Here is a 16984-nt window from a genome sequence, read left to right as displayed (position 1 = left end):
CTCATTAAGCATTGTTGAAATTTCTTAACTATAGTAACTTTTTGACAAATGAATGAATAATGAAGATAGTATATGGTCCATGAGAGTTAACATTAAATGTTTCCTGAAATGAATAAGAATAGTTTAAAAATAAATTTACTTATAATAGAATTAGTTTACATGTACTCTCTCAGAGTCAGGTTTTTTATTTCACCAACAAAAGCTGCTTTAGTGTAATTTTCATTATACATCTTGGGAGACATTTTTTGTGCTAGATCTAGCAAATGATTGAAGGATGAGTATGACAAAGCTTTACCCTGGAGAAGTTACTATACGGAGAATTTAGAGAAATAAGATCAACATCTAATTTTCTACTGTCTGTTAAGTTCCCTGAATGATTGACATACGGGTAGCATCCCGGCCTAGAAACTGGGCTAAATAAAATTATTTTTAATTATTATTAAAAACTATATTATACAGTTCTGAAATACATTATTACCCCTGAAGAGATCTGTTCTCTTTGCTAAATAAGCCGTGTTAATTACAGAGAGGAAAGTTTTGAAGAATTGTTGGCTGGGCTATTTTTTCTTTTCCCAGACAGAGTCTTGCTCTGTTGCCCAGTCTAAAGTGCAGTGGTGCAATCTCAGCTCACTGTAACCTCCGCCTCCTGGGTTCCAGTAATTCTCCTGCCTCAGCCTCCTGAGTAGCCGGGATTACAGGTGCGGACCACCATGCCCAGATGGTTTTTTTTTTTTTTTTCTTGTATTTTTAGTAGAGATGAGATTTCACCACCTTGGCCAGGCTGGTCTCGAACTCCTGGCCTCGTGATCTGCCTGCCCCGGCCCCCCAAAGTACCAGAGTTATAGGCGTGAGCCACTGTGCCCTGTCTTGGCTGGACTATTAATTGCTTTCTACCTACCAAGAAATCTGGGCAATGGGATATCTCATCTCGGCTTATTTAGTCCTCAAAGCCTGCTTATCAAAATGGTGGAAGCCTGCTTATCAAAAAGGTGGATCATTTTGTCCCCAGATTAAGATTTCTGAAATTTTCTGACTCAAATCACTGTTAAAAATGTTAATTTGTTAAAAATATTAATTTGTTTTACACTAAATGGATGTTGAGTATCTCTATTTAATTTTCCCCAAAGTTAGCTTTTTAAATTCAAGTTGGGCATGTCTACAACAAAATAATTTTAGATAGCAGTACATGGTGTTGCTGGCACACATAACTCTTGCTACTGTTGCTACCTTCTGCTAATGTAACTAGATTAGCTGATTCTGTCTTTGAAATAGATAAAAATCTGAGTCCATTCTGGATATCATAGATGTACGAAAGAGGTGGTGAGGGTACTGGAGCTGATACTGCAGCCCATTTTTATTCCTATTGTAACTTGTAACAAACTTTTTTTTTTTAGAAGAAATAATTATTAATATTGATAATAATGAAGGAGAAATTTAGGATGGCAATCTGGATAACTGGACCGGAATTCTAGTGTTGAATGTAATCAGTCAAACTCCAGAAAGATTTGAATAAATGTACTAATTTCATTCTCTTTGAATTAACTCAGCAAGGGAAGATATCAAAATAAGCAACCCAATAGATAAAAAATATGATTTAATTTCTTAAAAGTATGCGACTTGAGGGCATGGGATACCTTTATATTTGTATTTTTGTATCTCTCCATTCCCATTGCATTCACTAGTAAATTGTCTGGCACAAACTAGGTGCTGGATAAAAAAATAGGAAAGATAGCACTTATTTGATTGCTTCTGGCAGGTAAATGCTTTTTAAATGTTAACGGAGACCCAGATCACATAAAGAACAATGTAAGGAAGCAAAAAGAGAATTAAAAAACTGGTAGCAGATTTGTGTTCTGAGATGCTAGCCCGAGGTGTGCCCTTGCAGGCTGGATGAGATGGGTAATCTGTTCACTTCCAGATATCCCTACTGCATTTTTATGCCGAACAGTTACCATTCCAATAAAGGATGGAGACTCTGAGCTCCATTATCAAGAAATTGCACTTGTCAGCACTTAAGTGACACGTTTGAGGAAGGTTAAGATGAATGGACCTGAATGTTTATCATTACCAAATTTTGTAAATTCGATCCAATTCTGATTTTAAAAAGTATACATTTCCCATTTGTTCTTTATTTATAGAAACAGAAACATTCTCTCTCCTCCTACAGACCATGCAGTGTGGCAGAGAGATTGATGATCTATAGCACAGGATAGACATAGCTGATGAGACTATGGGAGTCATCTCAGGGCAGCTTCATTAAGCTGGACCTGAAAGAAAAGTACATATGTTTTCTCCTTTTTTGCTAAACCAGACCAGCCCTATTTGTTACATTCTCAAGGTTATAATCCCAGGCACCACAGCACAATAACACAGGCAGATGCCCAGTAAGATGCATTAGCCATTAACAGATGTGATCTTTGTGTGCAATAGGTGTAAAATGGGACACGTACATCATCGGAGCACTGCCATAGAGAAACCACGTGAGATAAAAGTTTATCAGAATTCAAAATAGGAAGGTTCAAGAAAATATGCTATACACGTAGGTATTTAGACGTTTCAAAGAAGGGCAATCAGTTTTCGGTTCCTATTTTTGTTTTCTAAGTGGTATGAAATGAGTTGCTTGAGTCTGTCAGAGAGCTTGGTCAGTGTCCATATTCAGAAGGAGTGTTTTTCTTTACCTACAAACTAGTAAAGTAGCTATATTCTATTATTAATGTTCTTGGGATATGAGAATTGATGGTTGTATACTGAGAAATATTTGACGTGATCTGACCTTGTGGTAAAGAAGCAAAGCCAAAGAGTTTGCTCAGTAGATAAGGGTAACGTTTTATGGATTTCTGTATCACTTTCAATATTTAGCATGGTGTCCTGCATAAGATGTTTTCTCAATAAGCATCTGGCATATTTTTAAATGGGGGAAAAAAAAAACTTATCTCTCCAAATAAACAAACACAAAATGAAGTGTTTTTCAGCATTTCCTTATTGGAACACTGAGGCTAAATAATATAGCCAATTCCAGCAACTACTGAAACTTCAGAAAATATTTAACTCAGTTTTCAAAATATTTTCAAACTTCATATTTCAAAATATTTCAAAATATTTAACTCAATTCAAATTAGATTGAATAAGACTTGGTTAGACTAAATTGTTGTTCTGGGCTCAGTGGGCACTGCCTATTAACTAAAGAGAAAACAAGATCTTTAAAACTTTTTTTGAGATGAAAGTGCATTTAAGAAAGTTTTGAAACGTTGGAGGATGAATACAAACCACATAATATCACTAGGCTGCCAAAGTATTCTCTCTAGTAAAAACAGACGGCAACTTACATTTCCCTTATTTGAGGCTCACAAGTATGTCAGCATCTATAATGACCTTGATATAAAGACCTTACACATCTCGAAGCAGAATTAAAAACAGAAGTCACTGTTACTAAGAGATCACGAATATCTAAAAATATACACAAAATCTACAAATCCAGCTCAGCCAAATCCAAGAGCTCTTCAGCATTGTGTATTTCCTTATGTTTCAAAGTAGTGTATGGGGGCAAAGAGGACCAAAGACCTATCCCTAAATAAAATCTTTCTATATGAAGTGAGTGTACAAAGTAAAATTAAAAACAGTAATAATAAAGACAGACAATTCTAAACAATATGGGGAGAGAAATTTCCATTCTATACATAATTTACCTTATGTAATTTTCTTTATAAAAAATTAGAATACAGAATTCCCATAAGAATTCTTCTGCCATGGGGAATGGCATCAACTATATCTGAACCATGTTACCGTAGTGACGATGTTTGGAATTAAATGATGCAAAATTTAAACCTGTCTTACAGGGCAGCCTTCAATATTTCTGGAGTATAGACATTTACCCATTCAAAGTGTTTTCCGATACATGGTTACATGTTATTCTCAAATGTCTATGTGAATGATATGACAGATATCATTGTTCCTGTTTCACAGAAGAAAAATAAAAGACTGGGAGGTATCCCAGAGTTTATAAATATTTGTGCCGGGATGAGAACCTGAACTTTCCCCCTTACCTACACAAACTAACCACCTGCCTTATGGGATAAAAGGTAGCCTAGTTCTCGGGGAGAATTTATTCATTAATTGTACAGGCTTTCATTCGGTGCTTTTTTCATGTCTAGATAAAATAGACGGCTTGGCTGCACTTGAATTTTGTGGGTACAGCTTTCCTTACATAAGGACAATTGTGCATAGTGAGCCGAAGAGACAGCAGGAGAGCAGAAGGAAAGCTTGTTTGGCATAAACCATGAATGAGAAATAAGCTATTGTGAGACAGAAAAGAAGTTGTGACTGAAGAAGGCAGCAAGGCAGAAGGGACAGGCTCCAGCAGAGGCCCCCACCCCAAAGTGCATGCTTTGGGGCCAATGAGACATGGGTTTGCATCGGGGCCTCCACTTACAAGGTGCATATCCTTGAACAAGTGGTTTATTGTCGTTTCATAGAAGTTTTTGCCCACCTTTGTGTTGTTCACATAAACTACAGAGTTCTTTTAAATTAACAGCGCATCGACTAATGATGTACATTCTTCTTAAGAAAATTCCCCCAGGTGCTAGAAAAAATGGAAATTCTATTTCCAATTAAGTTTTGAATTAAAAATATAGAGAATGATTTGACTGCTTTTAAAAGCAAATTCAGTCAGCAGCAAATTCTTGGAAAATAAAAGGGAGCTTTTATAAACATAAGCATGAAATTTAGTCAACACATGAAACCACATGGTGATTTAAAACACTTGTACTGCCAAGATTGTTTCTAAGAGTATACACAACAATTTAAGGACATATTCCTGTGATGGAATAATTGCTATTATGTTTCTGAGATAGACTCAGCCCTTAGACATCCCTGACCAGGCCATCAATTGCTTAGTACTTGTAAAGAGAAAAGATGCCATTTGACCCAGGAAGGTATTAGATGCGTTAATCCCCAGAGAATAGCACATGTTATATTGTTACATTCTAACATATGAAACCATTTTCTTTTCATGTTTTTCAACTTAACTCTGCACACTGTAAGACTAAATCAGCAAACACAGTAAATCATCCAAGCAACGCAACAGAGGAAATGAAACCCATAGCAAGAGAAGACAGAAAGACCTGCTAGATGATAACCTCTGTCTTTTTTGTTGTTGTTGTTGTTGTTGTTGAGAGCAAGTCTCACTCTGTTGCCCAGGCTGGAGTGCAGTCGCGTAATCTCAGCTCACTGCAACCTCTGCTTCCTAGGTTCGAGTGATTCTCCTGCCTCAGCCTCCTAGGAGTGGCTGGGACTACAAGTGTGTGCCACAATGTCCTGCTCATTTTTGTATTTTTAGTAGAGACGGGTTTCACCATGTTGCCCAGGCTGGTCTCAAATTCCTGGGCTCAAAGGATCCACCTGCTTGGCCTCCCAAAATGCTGGAATTACAGGAGTAAGTCACCATGCCCCAGTCTATAATAATTTCTTTATTATCCTCATAATCCAACTGCAAATGCTTCAGATACAACTGGAACTATCAAGACAAGCACACATTGTGTTCCTTTTAGGACATTGTGCCTGCATTTCGTACTTGAAGACTTTTAGTAAGCTGAATAATTAACAATCTAATGTAATTAGTTAAAACTCTGAGTCTTTAAGATAAAATGTCATAAATATTCCATGATGATTTCCCAGACACAGCTATCACTCTAACAATTCTACGGCTTACTTTTATGGGCCCTGATGTATTTGGGGAGCTGGGTGGATCATATTGATGTCAATGATTAAATATGGCTTTTTTATGCTTAAACATACTGCCTAGTAGTCATGACATCCTGTAAGTCAACTTCTTAGGCTTTATAATATTTATTTCCTGAAGTGTTTCAATAAATGTATACACCTTCAAATATTTTTCATATTTCATGTTACTAAAGATATCTGCTTAAAGTTATGGGAACAGTCTTTCTTACTTAAACATTTTTCTATCTGCAGCCTTATCTACAGTACTAAATAACTTACGTGGTTCATTCTAAAAGTAATACATGTTTGTGACGTATTTAAAAAGTGGAAGCATACAGACAAGTAGAAAATTTAAAAAATGTATATTAGTCCCTTATTCTAGCCACCCCTTCTTCCCACTCAAAAAGTTTCTATTTGTTATCTTCTAACAATAGATAAATTGCATATCAGAGGCCCATTTTATAGTGTTTGGCATAGTGAGGTACAGATTAAAGATCTGAATGACTGATTTGACATATTGTTTTCAGATTTTATATTTTGTCAACATTCCTTTTTACCATGTACACACAGTGAAATCTACGTAAGTTTACAAGAAAGAGGGAGACTAAAATGAAAATCGTAATAGACTTAAAAGGCAACTAACCTTTTTCCACCTCATTCAGATTAGCAGCTGGCAGCGACAAAGACAGAAGAGACAAAAGACTTTTTACATTGCAATACAACAGCAGAGCACAGGAAGCCAATGCGTAGCGTTCACAACAGAGAAGCAGGGGTGGGCGAGCGAGCTGAAGCAAGGCTTGGATTTCTTACCTACAGCCGGGCCACACGCACAAACATGGAGAAAATGAGGCAAAAGGTAAATGCTATCACAGGGAGCTAGAGGTCTGCGTCTAAACCAGGGGACGGAACAACCATCACCTTTACTGTTTAAGATGGACACCGAATGGCTTGTGCATGGGCGTCAGAGATTTGGAAAACAAAGAGAAAATGGGTACACAATGGAAAATTTAAAGTGGTCTGAATATTTTCCACAAAATGTGTTCTAAGGCTTTACATGCCCAATTTGCATGGAGATGTTCATTTTATGGAATTTAAGTAATCCCATTAAGTGAAAGGAGGGCTTAAAATGTGATCAACTGTGTCATACTTGTATGTGGTCCTGTAAGAATAAGAATTAATTAAGACACACAGTCTTGATATAGCAGATCCAGGGTTCTGACTATTGGGAAATACACAAAGGCACATTTTTGAATTAAACACCTAAGTTAACACTAGAGCCTAAAAAAGGGGTCCATTTTTCTAAAAAACAGGGGTGCCATATTTATAGTTTTTATTTTTATAGGTGTTAGGTTTATGTAAGTTCAGGAATTCCTTGGACATTTAGCTCCAAGAAATGTCTTGTCTTTAGAAAGAAGATGATCATGATTTTTAAAAAATAACCACACAAAAAATCAAAACCAACAAAATCTCTCAAGCTACAATTAAAACCTTAGATTTAATTTTAAAACTGTTTGTTTTACAATTCTGAAGTCCTACTTTCTTAACAGTATAGGGATGTTAATTTAGATTCATAGTGAATTCAACTTTTCAAAGGTTAATCTTACCTAAAATATGCTAGTAATCGGCAGTCATGCATTACACAACTGGAAGCACAGATGATGAACTGGAGTATATGGAGAATGGTTTTGGTGACTAGGGTGGTGAAGTTACAGCAAGATTTAGATAACAGAAAAACAGTATTTGTCCTCACAGTTTATGCTGTCAATCCCCGGAGCAGGGAAGAGCAGAGAATTTTCTCCTCTAACAAATCAGTAACTACTTACTGTGCTATTTTGGTCGCACAGGGCTTAAATATAGTTTAATAAATTCCCCATAGGTGGCTCATTTTATTTTAAATATTTCTAGTCATGTTTTGTAGTCTGTTCGTCACAACTTCTCTGTCAGATTGCTCACAGATCTCTGGATTTGTTTCCATTGACATTATGTCCGTTCTGACTCTTGATATAGGTGTCACATATAAAAACTGTCACCATAATAATTTACAAGCCTTTTTTCTGTATGGCATTATTTGTTCCCATGAAACAGAGTTCACTTCTCATTGTATGCCTTTGGGATATAGAGTACAAAATTTTCAAAGGAAAAATGAACTTGTTACTAGGATGATTTTTAAACACTGACAACATTATTATGTTCCCTGAGCATAGCGGTACTTCTGCTCCCAGATCTCCTGCTCATTAATCAGATTCCAAACTCAAATTTAAAACCATATAATCACATTATAAGAAAATTCCTCCTTAACTGCAGACTTGGATGAAGCAGGATATAAAACTCTAGAGCTTCATTCCTACTTCCCATAATTAAAGGTCACTTATGTGTCAATGATTTCAAAATCTGCAGATGGTTATTTGAAATTTTGTAAATGAGCTCATTTCACGTGTGCACAAAAATACTACAATTAATAGATGAGTTATACATTTGCCCCATTTAGATATCTTCTCTCATGCCAAATTGTCAAACTCTTCATGGCCCACAAGACCCACTCTGAAGATAAAATGGTCGTATCTTCATGTTTTGTATGCCATGTACTTTCTGTTTAGTATTTTTGTTGATCCTTTGCCCAAATTAAGGCAAACTGACATTTGCAATAGTTATAAGTAAAAAGACTAAAACAGTCCCAGTTCTTGTGGAGAGCCAAATGGCTCTTGACAGATACTCATGGCAAGTTCCCAGATGACAGCTTTTATAGATGTCACATTTTGGCTGAAGAACGGTTTGGCTAAGCTTTAGGTATTTATGATATGTTTCAAAGAAAGAGATCTGACATAGTTGGGGAAGGGAGGCTTCATAACACTTCTCCATGGAAACTGCTCTGAACTGACCCTTAGAATAGGAAAAAACGTGTGTTCAAGAGGAGCAGGTGTAGAGAGGGAGCTGGGGAAATGAAGGGTGAGCAGCTAAGACAAAGACCCAAAAGAAATGGATAAGAATAAGGAATAGCAAATCAAAAGCCAAAGCAGGAGGACTCCTCCAAACCAACTCAAAAGAGTCCTCAACCACTTTCTAGAAATTTTATTGTCAAAAAGACATATAAGAACCTGATTGCAGTTGTGCTCCACAGCCTACGTTTTCATCAGGAAATACATATATATATATTCCTGGTTCTGTGCTTAGGAAGGTATTGGTTAGGCAAAGTTTGCTTGAAATGCTTGGATCCAATTTGTCTGGTGGAGGGAGAGTGGGTTGATTTAAGGAGGCCTCGAAAATTAACTGGGTTCTTAAGCCCTTTCTATAATGATCAGGAAAATGATGGAAAAAGAGAATTATTCTATTCTAAGAAGGTACCAGGTAGCAGATTTTAGTGCAAACATTGGGCTTCTTGGACAAGTCTACATCAGCCCATTCAATGAAGTTAAATTCTCAGGGTAGCTCAAAGGGTTCCAGAATTTGTGGTCACAGGCTAATGTCAAGTTTCTGAGGTGTGATAATATTGGTAATATTAGTGTGAAAGTCAAAGCTACATAACACCTACATTCTTTCTAGATACTCTAGAAACTTGCATGTAAAATATCAAATAATGCTAAAATTCCACCCACTAAGCAGACTAAAGTCTGTAGATATGTCCTATAAGACTTGGTAATACAGCATGTTCAAATTTCTACTGGAAACTTAGTATGCTATTACTGCTTTACATGATATCGGGTGCTTTATTGGTGCCAAAAAAATAAAAATTAAAAATAAGACCCTAGAAAAGGCAGCCTTCAGAGTCACTCAAACAGATTTGGGTTGCCAAAACAGAGCCTCATTATTCTACCTAGTATTTTCCCATCAAGAAAGGTACCTAGTAAAATTCAGTTTGGGTACTCCATAAAAGCTTCCATTTTAATCATTTTCCAAACAATCCCTGGGAAAATTTAATTATACAGATGTATGCCCATCTTTCATGTTGTGAGATGTTAACTCCAGTCACCTGCATTGTAATTTCATCCTGTGATTTTCTCACTAGGTATTAAATTATATGAAAATAGATATAATTAATGAAATGCACCCAGAAAATGAAAATAGCAACTTTGAGTAGAGTGACCAAAACTACTTCTCCACTTTTTTTCTTACAAATAAAATATACAACATTCTTGTTTTTCCTTTGTCAATGTTAAGTGATTTATTAAAGGAAAAGGGGCATATCTATGAAGTTTCTAATTCAGAGCCACAAAAAAAAAAATTAAAAAAAAATCAATTCTGACAAAATAGACAAGTCATAAGCTTGATGTTGACTTTAGAGCAAATTGGTTTGAATTGGGAAGAAGTTTAGCAATTAATAGTCTAATGAGATGTGTCATCCAAATAAACAAAAGTGTTAGAAAAAAGGTGATCGTCTCATAAGACTATCCAAAGTGCTCAGTATCTTCCTGACTTTTAATTTGAGGGACATGGGTTACTAGAGGCAAACACTCACTAGCAAAGACATAAGTATGAAGATGAATGATCTCAAATGCTTAATTATGTTTTGGCTATTAAATAAATGTCCTCTTTTCACACAGGTACTGGGGGTTGGTTTGCACAGGGAAAATGGTTTGCACAAAAATGCCATTTAATTGTGGGACTAAAAGCTTTAGGACAATAGCTTCTTTTATTACTGGATAGCATGGCTTTATAATAGATGCATATGTTTGAACAGAGATTCCTGGGTCTTTTATTTGGTTAGCTGAAACTATCTTTAAGTCCTTACATTATTTACATTACATCTGATTTTCAAGACACCTACCATTTATCAAATAATAAAATGATTTACTAAACATATATAACATAGTTCCAATGATGCTTTCAAACAGGTATACTGATTGAAGGCAAAATATTTCCTGTTCTTTGTACCTGTATACTCAGGTGGGCAAAGGCATGTGTAGTTATTAATGCCATCGACACATGTAGAATTATTTTCACAGTCATTATCTTCACAATCATCAACGTTGACTTCACAGTTTTCTCCTTCAAATCCATCAGCACAAATACACCTGAATGCCAGAGGAAGAAAAAGCGAAAAACATCTTTTTGCCGCATTTTCAAGTCATGTGGTCTAAATATTGAAAAAAGCATAATTACACTAACCAACCATAGAGCTTTTAACTACCAGAAATTGATTTTTTAAAATGCTTTTAAATGACATGTTGTAAACATCAATTTAAAGTAATATCCACCCAAGCAGAAACCATTCAAAAAATAAAATTTATGCTGGTTGCAAGAAGGCAAATGGTTCCATGGTCTTAAAAGTCAATAAACTCACTGTATTTGCAGGTCTAAAACACAAGCAGCTTTATTCCACAGCCCTAGATATCTTAATCTTGAGTTGTGCTCTAATAAAATAATTCAGACTTCTTTGCTCATAAATGAAGAGGAACTAGTTCTGATTTTTAAAATTACATATATATAATGTCCTTGATGTTTTGAAACAAAAATGAATCCTAAAATAAAATATTTGTCTTCCTTGCAATTGCAAAATGTGAATGTTCTCTTTGTCTTAATAAATGCAATCCTTCCTCTGGCATAAAACAATCTTGAGTACGTATTGAATAATTTTTGAACAAGAGACAACTTCATAACAGAATGCAGAAGTCTATTTCTTCTAAAAAGTGAAATTCTAACAAGTTTTAGTAGTATATTAGCATTCTTATGTGATATTATTAGTGTCATTTAATAAAGAGCTCCAGTTCATAATTCATGAAGTACATCTGAAATAATTGTACCATATGATTAAAAAACTCCAGATTAAAATCATTCACAGCAAGTCTGTCTACTTATATTGTATCTCAGAAATAAATCATTAATTTTCTGTTTCAGTGGGACCTATATCTTATCATTACACACTCTGTTAAAGCAATAAGCAAAACAACAGATGAATATATGACTAGCAGTAGCAGACTAGTTGGCTATTAATTAGTATAATGGGGCCAATATTAATACTTTGTCTTGCCCTAATCTGACCTGATTAACCATAATGTGCATGTGTGTATGTTTGTAAATTAGTTTTGGTTTTGTAGCATCCTGAGCTGATAATACTGTAGTGTCTCCATTTAGTTTTTATATTGCAACATCTTCGAGAGGGACCCATACATAGTAAGTACTCTTTCTCCAGCATTCTTTGAAAAATACTGCTCTTTCATTTGAAAAGGAAAATACATGTTGGCTTAGTGATCCTTGCTCCAATACTTCAGACACAGATGATCACAGACTAATGACCTACCAGAATCCATCTTCTTCTCCTTCTTTTAAGTGGCAAGTTCCTCCATGTTTACATGGGTTACTGATGCAGGCATGAATTGGGACATCACAGTCCTGCCCCTGGAGAAGAAGGGGCAAGTAAAGTCAACTAAAGCAGTTCTCGGCACATAGAGAAAGCACAGTAGAATAATAAAGGCACACCAAGAAAAGGTATGTTCTCAAACTGTGACTCTTAAAGTGCTTTTACTTACCTTGAAACCATATGGACAGGTGCATCGGTAAAAGTCAACTGGATCACTATTACATGTGCCATCATTTTTACATGGATTTGATAGGCAGGGGTTACATTTAGCTAGAATATTGACATCCACAGGACCTGAAAATTAATTGAAATATATGAGCAACTGATGCTCTTCCAGTTTACTTATAATTACTTGTATGCTTTAACGTGATGGTAAATTTTGTATAAAATTATTATTGGTCACATATCTATATGTGTCTCTCATCCATGACAAGCCAGAAATCAGCATCATCCTATGATGTTCAATAATGCAACACGAGGCCTTCTCAACTGGATGTACTGTGAGCCTCTCTGAGGTCAGTGTGGGACTCTGAGTTGGTATCTGACGTTAATGGTGCCAGTGACGCAGAGTCCCCTCATGGGCTGACTAGTTTATTTGGATGTTTTTCTTGGCCATTGTCTGTACTTTAACCTCCTCCTGCTTCATAGAAATGCCTATTGTCAGTCCCAGAGAAGACTACGTGTGTGGCGTGGGGTGAGCAAATTTTATAAATAAGTAGAAATTCATCACTGTAATTAAAAACACAACACAATGCATCTGCCCAGGTAACATTGACTCAGTAGTACGACTTTTGTATAGGAGATACAAAACAGTGCCTCTTTATGCATATAGAAATAAACCAAAAGTGTAAGCTCCATTATAATCTCCCTCATTTCCTTTTGATTCGGTTTATTTGTTGGTTCATTTGCACAATACATGATGGGTGATGTTTCTGTATCTTCCTCTCCAAAAAGAAAACATCTTTGAAATGATCTTGACTTGCAATCTCATGTTTTGGAAGATATCTTTAAAAAACTTCAAGAGCCGTGCAAGGTCTCGATTAAATGCATATTTAGCCACAGCCATTTTCCTTTGTTCACACATACTTACTGGACAAATGACTAACAATGTGGAAATTGTACTGTCCTCAATAAAAGTATCTTCCACCTATGCTACTTTGTGCATTGTGTGTGAGAGTTCACTACAATGCCTTTTGGCAAATGTGTCTGACAAGGACACTGATATCTTTATTGTAAAACACATACATTTCTTACTGTAAACATTAATTATATTTCACTCTGTAGTATAATCTCTCTTTAGTTTTTTGCCTTCACTGGAATAAGCAGCAATAATTCTAACTGCAAGTTTTATCACATGCAATTTCTAGCGAAGTTATCTGGATAATTGCATAGTAGCTCTGCACCCCCACCATTACTGCTCTAACCTTCTAAGGTACCTTCACCAAAAAGCTATATAACTTCTACTCACATAAACTACCTGCATCAAATTATTCTACAGATTAGAGCCCACGTTTGAGTTGTTGATCTACTGAAAGAAACTCATGTATATAAGACAACATGAATAAATATGGTGACCACAGAGATTCATTGTGTCTCTTCATATTCTTTACTCTGGGAAATACTAGTACATATTCAAGCAATGGTATTGAATTAAAATCCATGAAAATGATAGTGCCCTGTAGTGTTTAGTTTTTCTATCAATTAAAAAATGCCTGAAATGTATTGAAATTCTGGTTCTATTTTGCCATTAGGAGAAAGTTGACTGGTCCTAGGATGACCGTATTAAAGGAAAGAGTTGGTGCTTACTTCTTCTAGTGACTCCTCAGTCACTAGGAGAGACTGTGCCAGTGCTAATGTCCCCTACATTTTGTCTTGGTAACTAGAATAACTAAAGGAGTCTCTGTTTCAATTTATAGCTGGGAAACTGCTGGCATTAATTCTGAAGTAAAGTGAGCTCCACAGAAATTTAATTTCTCTCCACCCCGCCCAATTTATTTATCAATTAAGGGCAAAAAACTTAGCTGTTCAGCACACTGCAGAAATGAATGGTGACAGTGAAAGCAGTTCGTTAAATTAGCATAATACCTAACGACAAATGGTTTTGAGCTTGCTAAAGTTATATATGCGTCAGCAAGAGGAAAGAAAATAGCTCATTGCTAGTGGATCCCTTAACCAGTTTACAGGAAAGAACCTAACTCAGAACAAAGGCGTAGGATGAAACGGTGAAGAAATGTATGCCAGCAAAACAGCAAGTCAGCAAATGCAACAACTCTAAGCATTTATCTGGCCACATCCCAAGGTCTTGAGAAAAAATGTATTTTGGCTTGTTACTGTGCTTTCAACCTTGTAAGGCTATGGCTTAAATAAAAGGAGTTGAGGGTTGGCAGCTTGTAAGTTCATCCTGCGGAATGTGATACGTTCCAAAAATGATGTCTGAGTAATTAGATGAGAAATTAAGAGATTGTCTTAGGGAAGAAAATGGAATACATTTTGAAGAATTTAATCGAGTATACTGGCAGCATCACTGCCTGGCTGAAACAGTCCGTGTCCATTTTACCACATAGTGGAGATTTATATAATAAATGTCCACTGGACCATATCTGATTAATAATCACTACCTAATTTCCTTGCATTTTATTCAAGACCAAATTTGGTTTTCCATAGAGATAATTATGCTGAATTATTTTTATATCTGGAATTTGTTATGGGAGATTGTTACCCCCTCATATATGTTCAGTTTAGCTAAAAAAAAAAAAAAAAATCAAGATAACAAGCATTCTCATACACCCAGGACTCTTTTAACACTTTCTTAAACTTGCTGAACTGATTGTGGCACAGGGTTTGGGAACAGAGCAAAATAATTGAGTTCTAATTTCTTCAGGTTGGTAAAGTTCATGACTATCAACTTTACCAATGGTAAAGTTAGCTATCATTCTATTTGCTTCTCGTTTTTCATATCTTTTTAAACCCAGTTATTCAACGATCACTTCTTATTTCTAGTACTTGAGTTTGAGTAAAAGATGTTTGTAAGTCAAACAAATTCCACATAGCAGCATCCTCTGATATCTCTAAGGGTCTAAAAGTGATATAATTTCTTTTCCTATTTTATGTAGCTTGTAATTCTCCTTAATCAAAAATCCTTTTCGGAATGTGATTTTTACATCTACCTGGTTTATCTAAATCAGCTTGTTTCTATAGTCTAATCTCTTGAAATGATATTCCTTGCATCTGGCTCTCCTTCCATTCATCTTCCTGTCCATATTTTGCTCTTCTAAGTCCATCTTCTGTCTTCTATTTGCATCCAACTTGTGATTCATTTTCTATCCACTACACTTTCTCAGAGCTCCTCTCCTGCAATCTTCTTATTCAAGGAGAATGACAACTTTAATCTGTTTATACAATAAGGAGATGATATCAGAGCTAAAGAGAGATGCCAAATAAAGTCATCATAAAATGGGGGAAGAGTTAAGTACAGCTCTCCACGAGCAAATCAACACTTGGCAGAATTTTGCACACGTGATTAGTCCTAGGTGAAACGAAGATGTCCGTAATACGTAGCAATCTTGGGCACAGAATCTGTGTCAAGCAGGGAATCTACTGAGAGCAAGGACAACATTACGGCAAGTACTGACACTCCTTCTTAGACTTCTAGAGAGTTGGAGTAGGTAGGAGGAACAAAAAGTGTTTTATTTAAAAGGAGAAAGGCAGTCATTTTCTTGTTTGTCCAAATTTCAACAAAGACAAAGGCAAATGAGATCTTGCTGTTTACCTATTCATCACAGGCTCCCTGAGAACCTTCTATATGTGCTACGAGCTGCTCAAATTTGGGGAAACTACAGGGACTATTATGAAACCCATGGGAAATAGAAGTGGGCACCAGGTACAACACTGAGAGTTAATGACTTTATGCTGTTAAGGCATGCAACTGTGATTTGCAAAGCAGGTGTGGCCAAGCACCAGAAATATCAGTACAACTTTAAGAAACAGAAGAGGTTCTCTGTGTTCTTTCATGGCTGCTTGGTAAAGAACTGCGATCTTTAAGCTTTTCTCCTTTCTAAAGCTAACTGGTTCCAAGAAACGTTAACATATTGTTAACAAATTAGCCTTCATGAGATGCGTGCCACAGAGGGGAAAGGAAATGTAGCTTCAGGGATAAAGATCTTTACTAATGTCACTGAAATGAAGGAGAACAGTCTAAGCAAACTGGATTGATTTAAGATTTGGTCGTGATTAAGAGAGCACTATAGTATTAGCTACATGGGTGGAGGTGTGGTTAGCTTAATAATTCAAAGGGAAAATGAGAAGAAAGTTTGGTTAACAATCTGTCTCTGTCAGTTACTTTAATCTTTAATGGAAGAACTGTCGGACCTCAAATCCATTAAAGCTTGTAGGCAGACTTGCTTACTTGACTCAAATCACTAGTTATGCACCTGACACCACTATTGCTACCCAGTGAGTTCTGCCTCTCATTTTGATTTATTACCAAAAACTCCAGACAAAAACTTCTAGCTGCATTCTAGAATCTGCCTTCATTCTGGCATCCCTTAGAAATATGGGTCAAATAACAAAATCCTCTAGTACTGCCCTTGTATCAAGTCAGAGGTACATCAAAGGCAACTCAGGGAAACATACTGGGGATATTTGTCGGGTATAATTTAACTAACAGAAGGTTTTTATTTAAAACCATTGCTTTTACGCTCCACTTGCAATTACATTATGGCATTTCTCAAGTATTATTAATAATACCAAATGCATATTTGTTGCCAACATTCCATCATTAATTTATCAAATATTTACTGAGCATCTACACTGTGCCAGGCACTAGGCCAGGTTTTAAGAGACCAAAGACAAGTGGAATGCCTGAATTTCTGAAAAAAACTTACAGTTTAGCAGTAGTGACATACAGGTATCAATTACAGAGTGGATGTGGGGAATGAGAATGCATGTCTTAGTATATGTGTTTTAAGTTTC

At 36.0% G+C, this 16984-nt stretch overlaps 1 protein-coding gene across 2 annotated transcripts in view; it reads right to left on the bottom strand.

The window, feature by feature from the left end:
- Positions 1 to 16984, bottom strand: part of SLIT2 (slit guidance ligand 2) — a 370550-nt gene that overhangs the window by 40921 nt on the left and 312645 nt on the right. For both annotated transcript variants that reach the window (XM_005554557.4, XM_005554559.4), the window contains 3 exons: positions 12183 to 12307; positions 11954 to 12051; positions 10588 to 10727 (listed from right to left, as the gene is read on the bottom strand). In XM_005554557.4, coding sequence (XP_005554614.3) covers positions 10588 to 10727; positions 11954 to 12051; positions 12183 to 12307 — 363 coding nt within the window. The remainder of the gene's footprint in view (positions 1 to 10587; positions 10728 to 11953; positions 12052 to 12182; positions 12308 to 16984) is intronic.

This window comes from Macaca fascicularis, chromosome 5 (genome assembly GCF_037993035.2).
Source record: "Macaca fascicularis isolate 582-1 chromosome 5, T2T-MFA8v1.1".
Taxonomy (NCBI): domain Eukaryota; kingdom Metazoa; phylum Chordata; class Mammalia; order Primates; family Cercopithecidae; genus Macaca; species Macaca fascicularis.
This window is presented reverse-complemented; position numbering and strand designations above follow the sequence as displayed.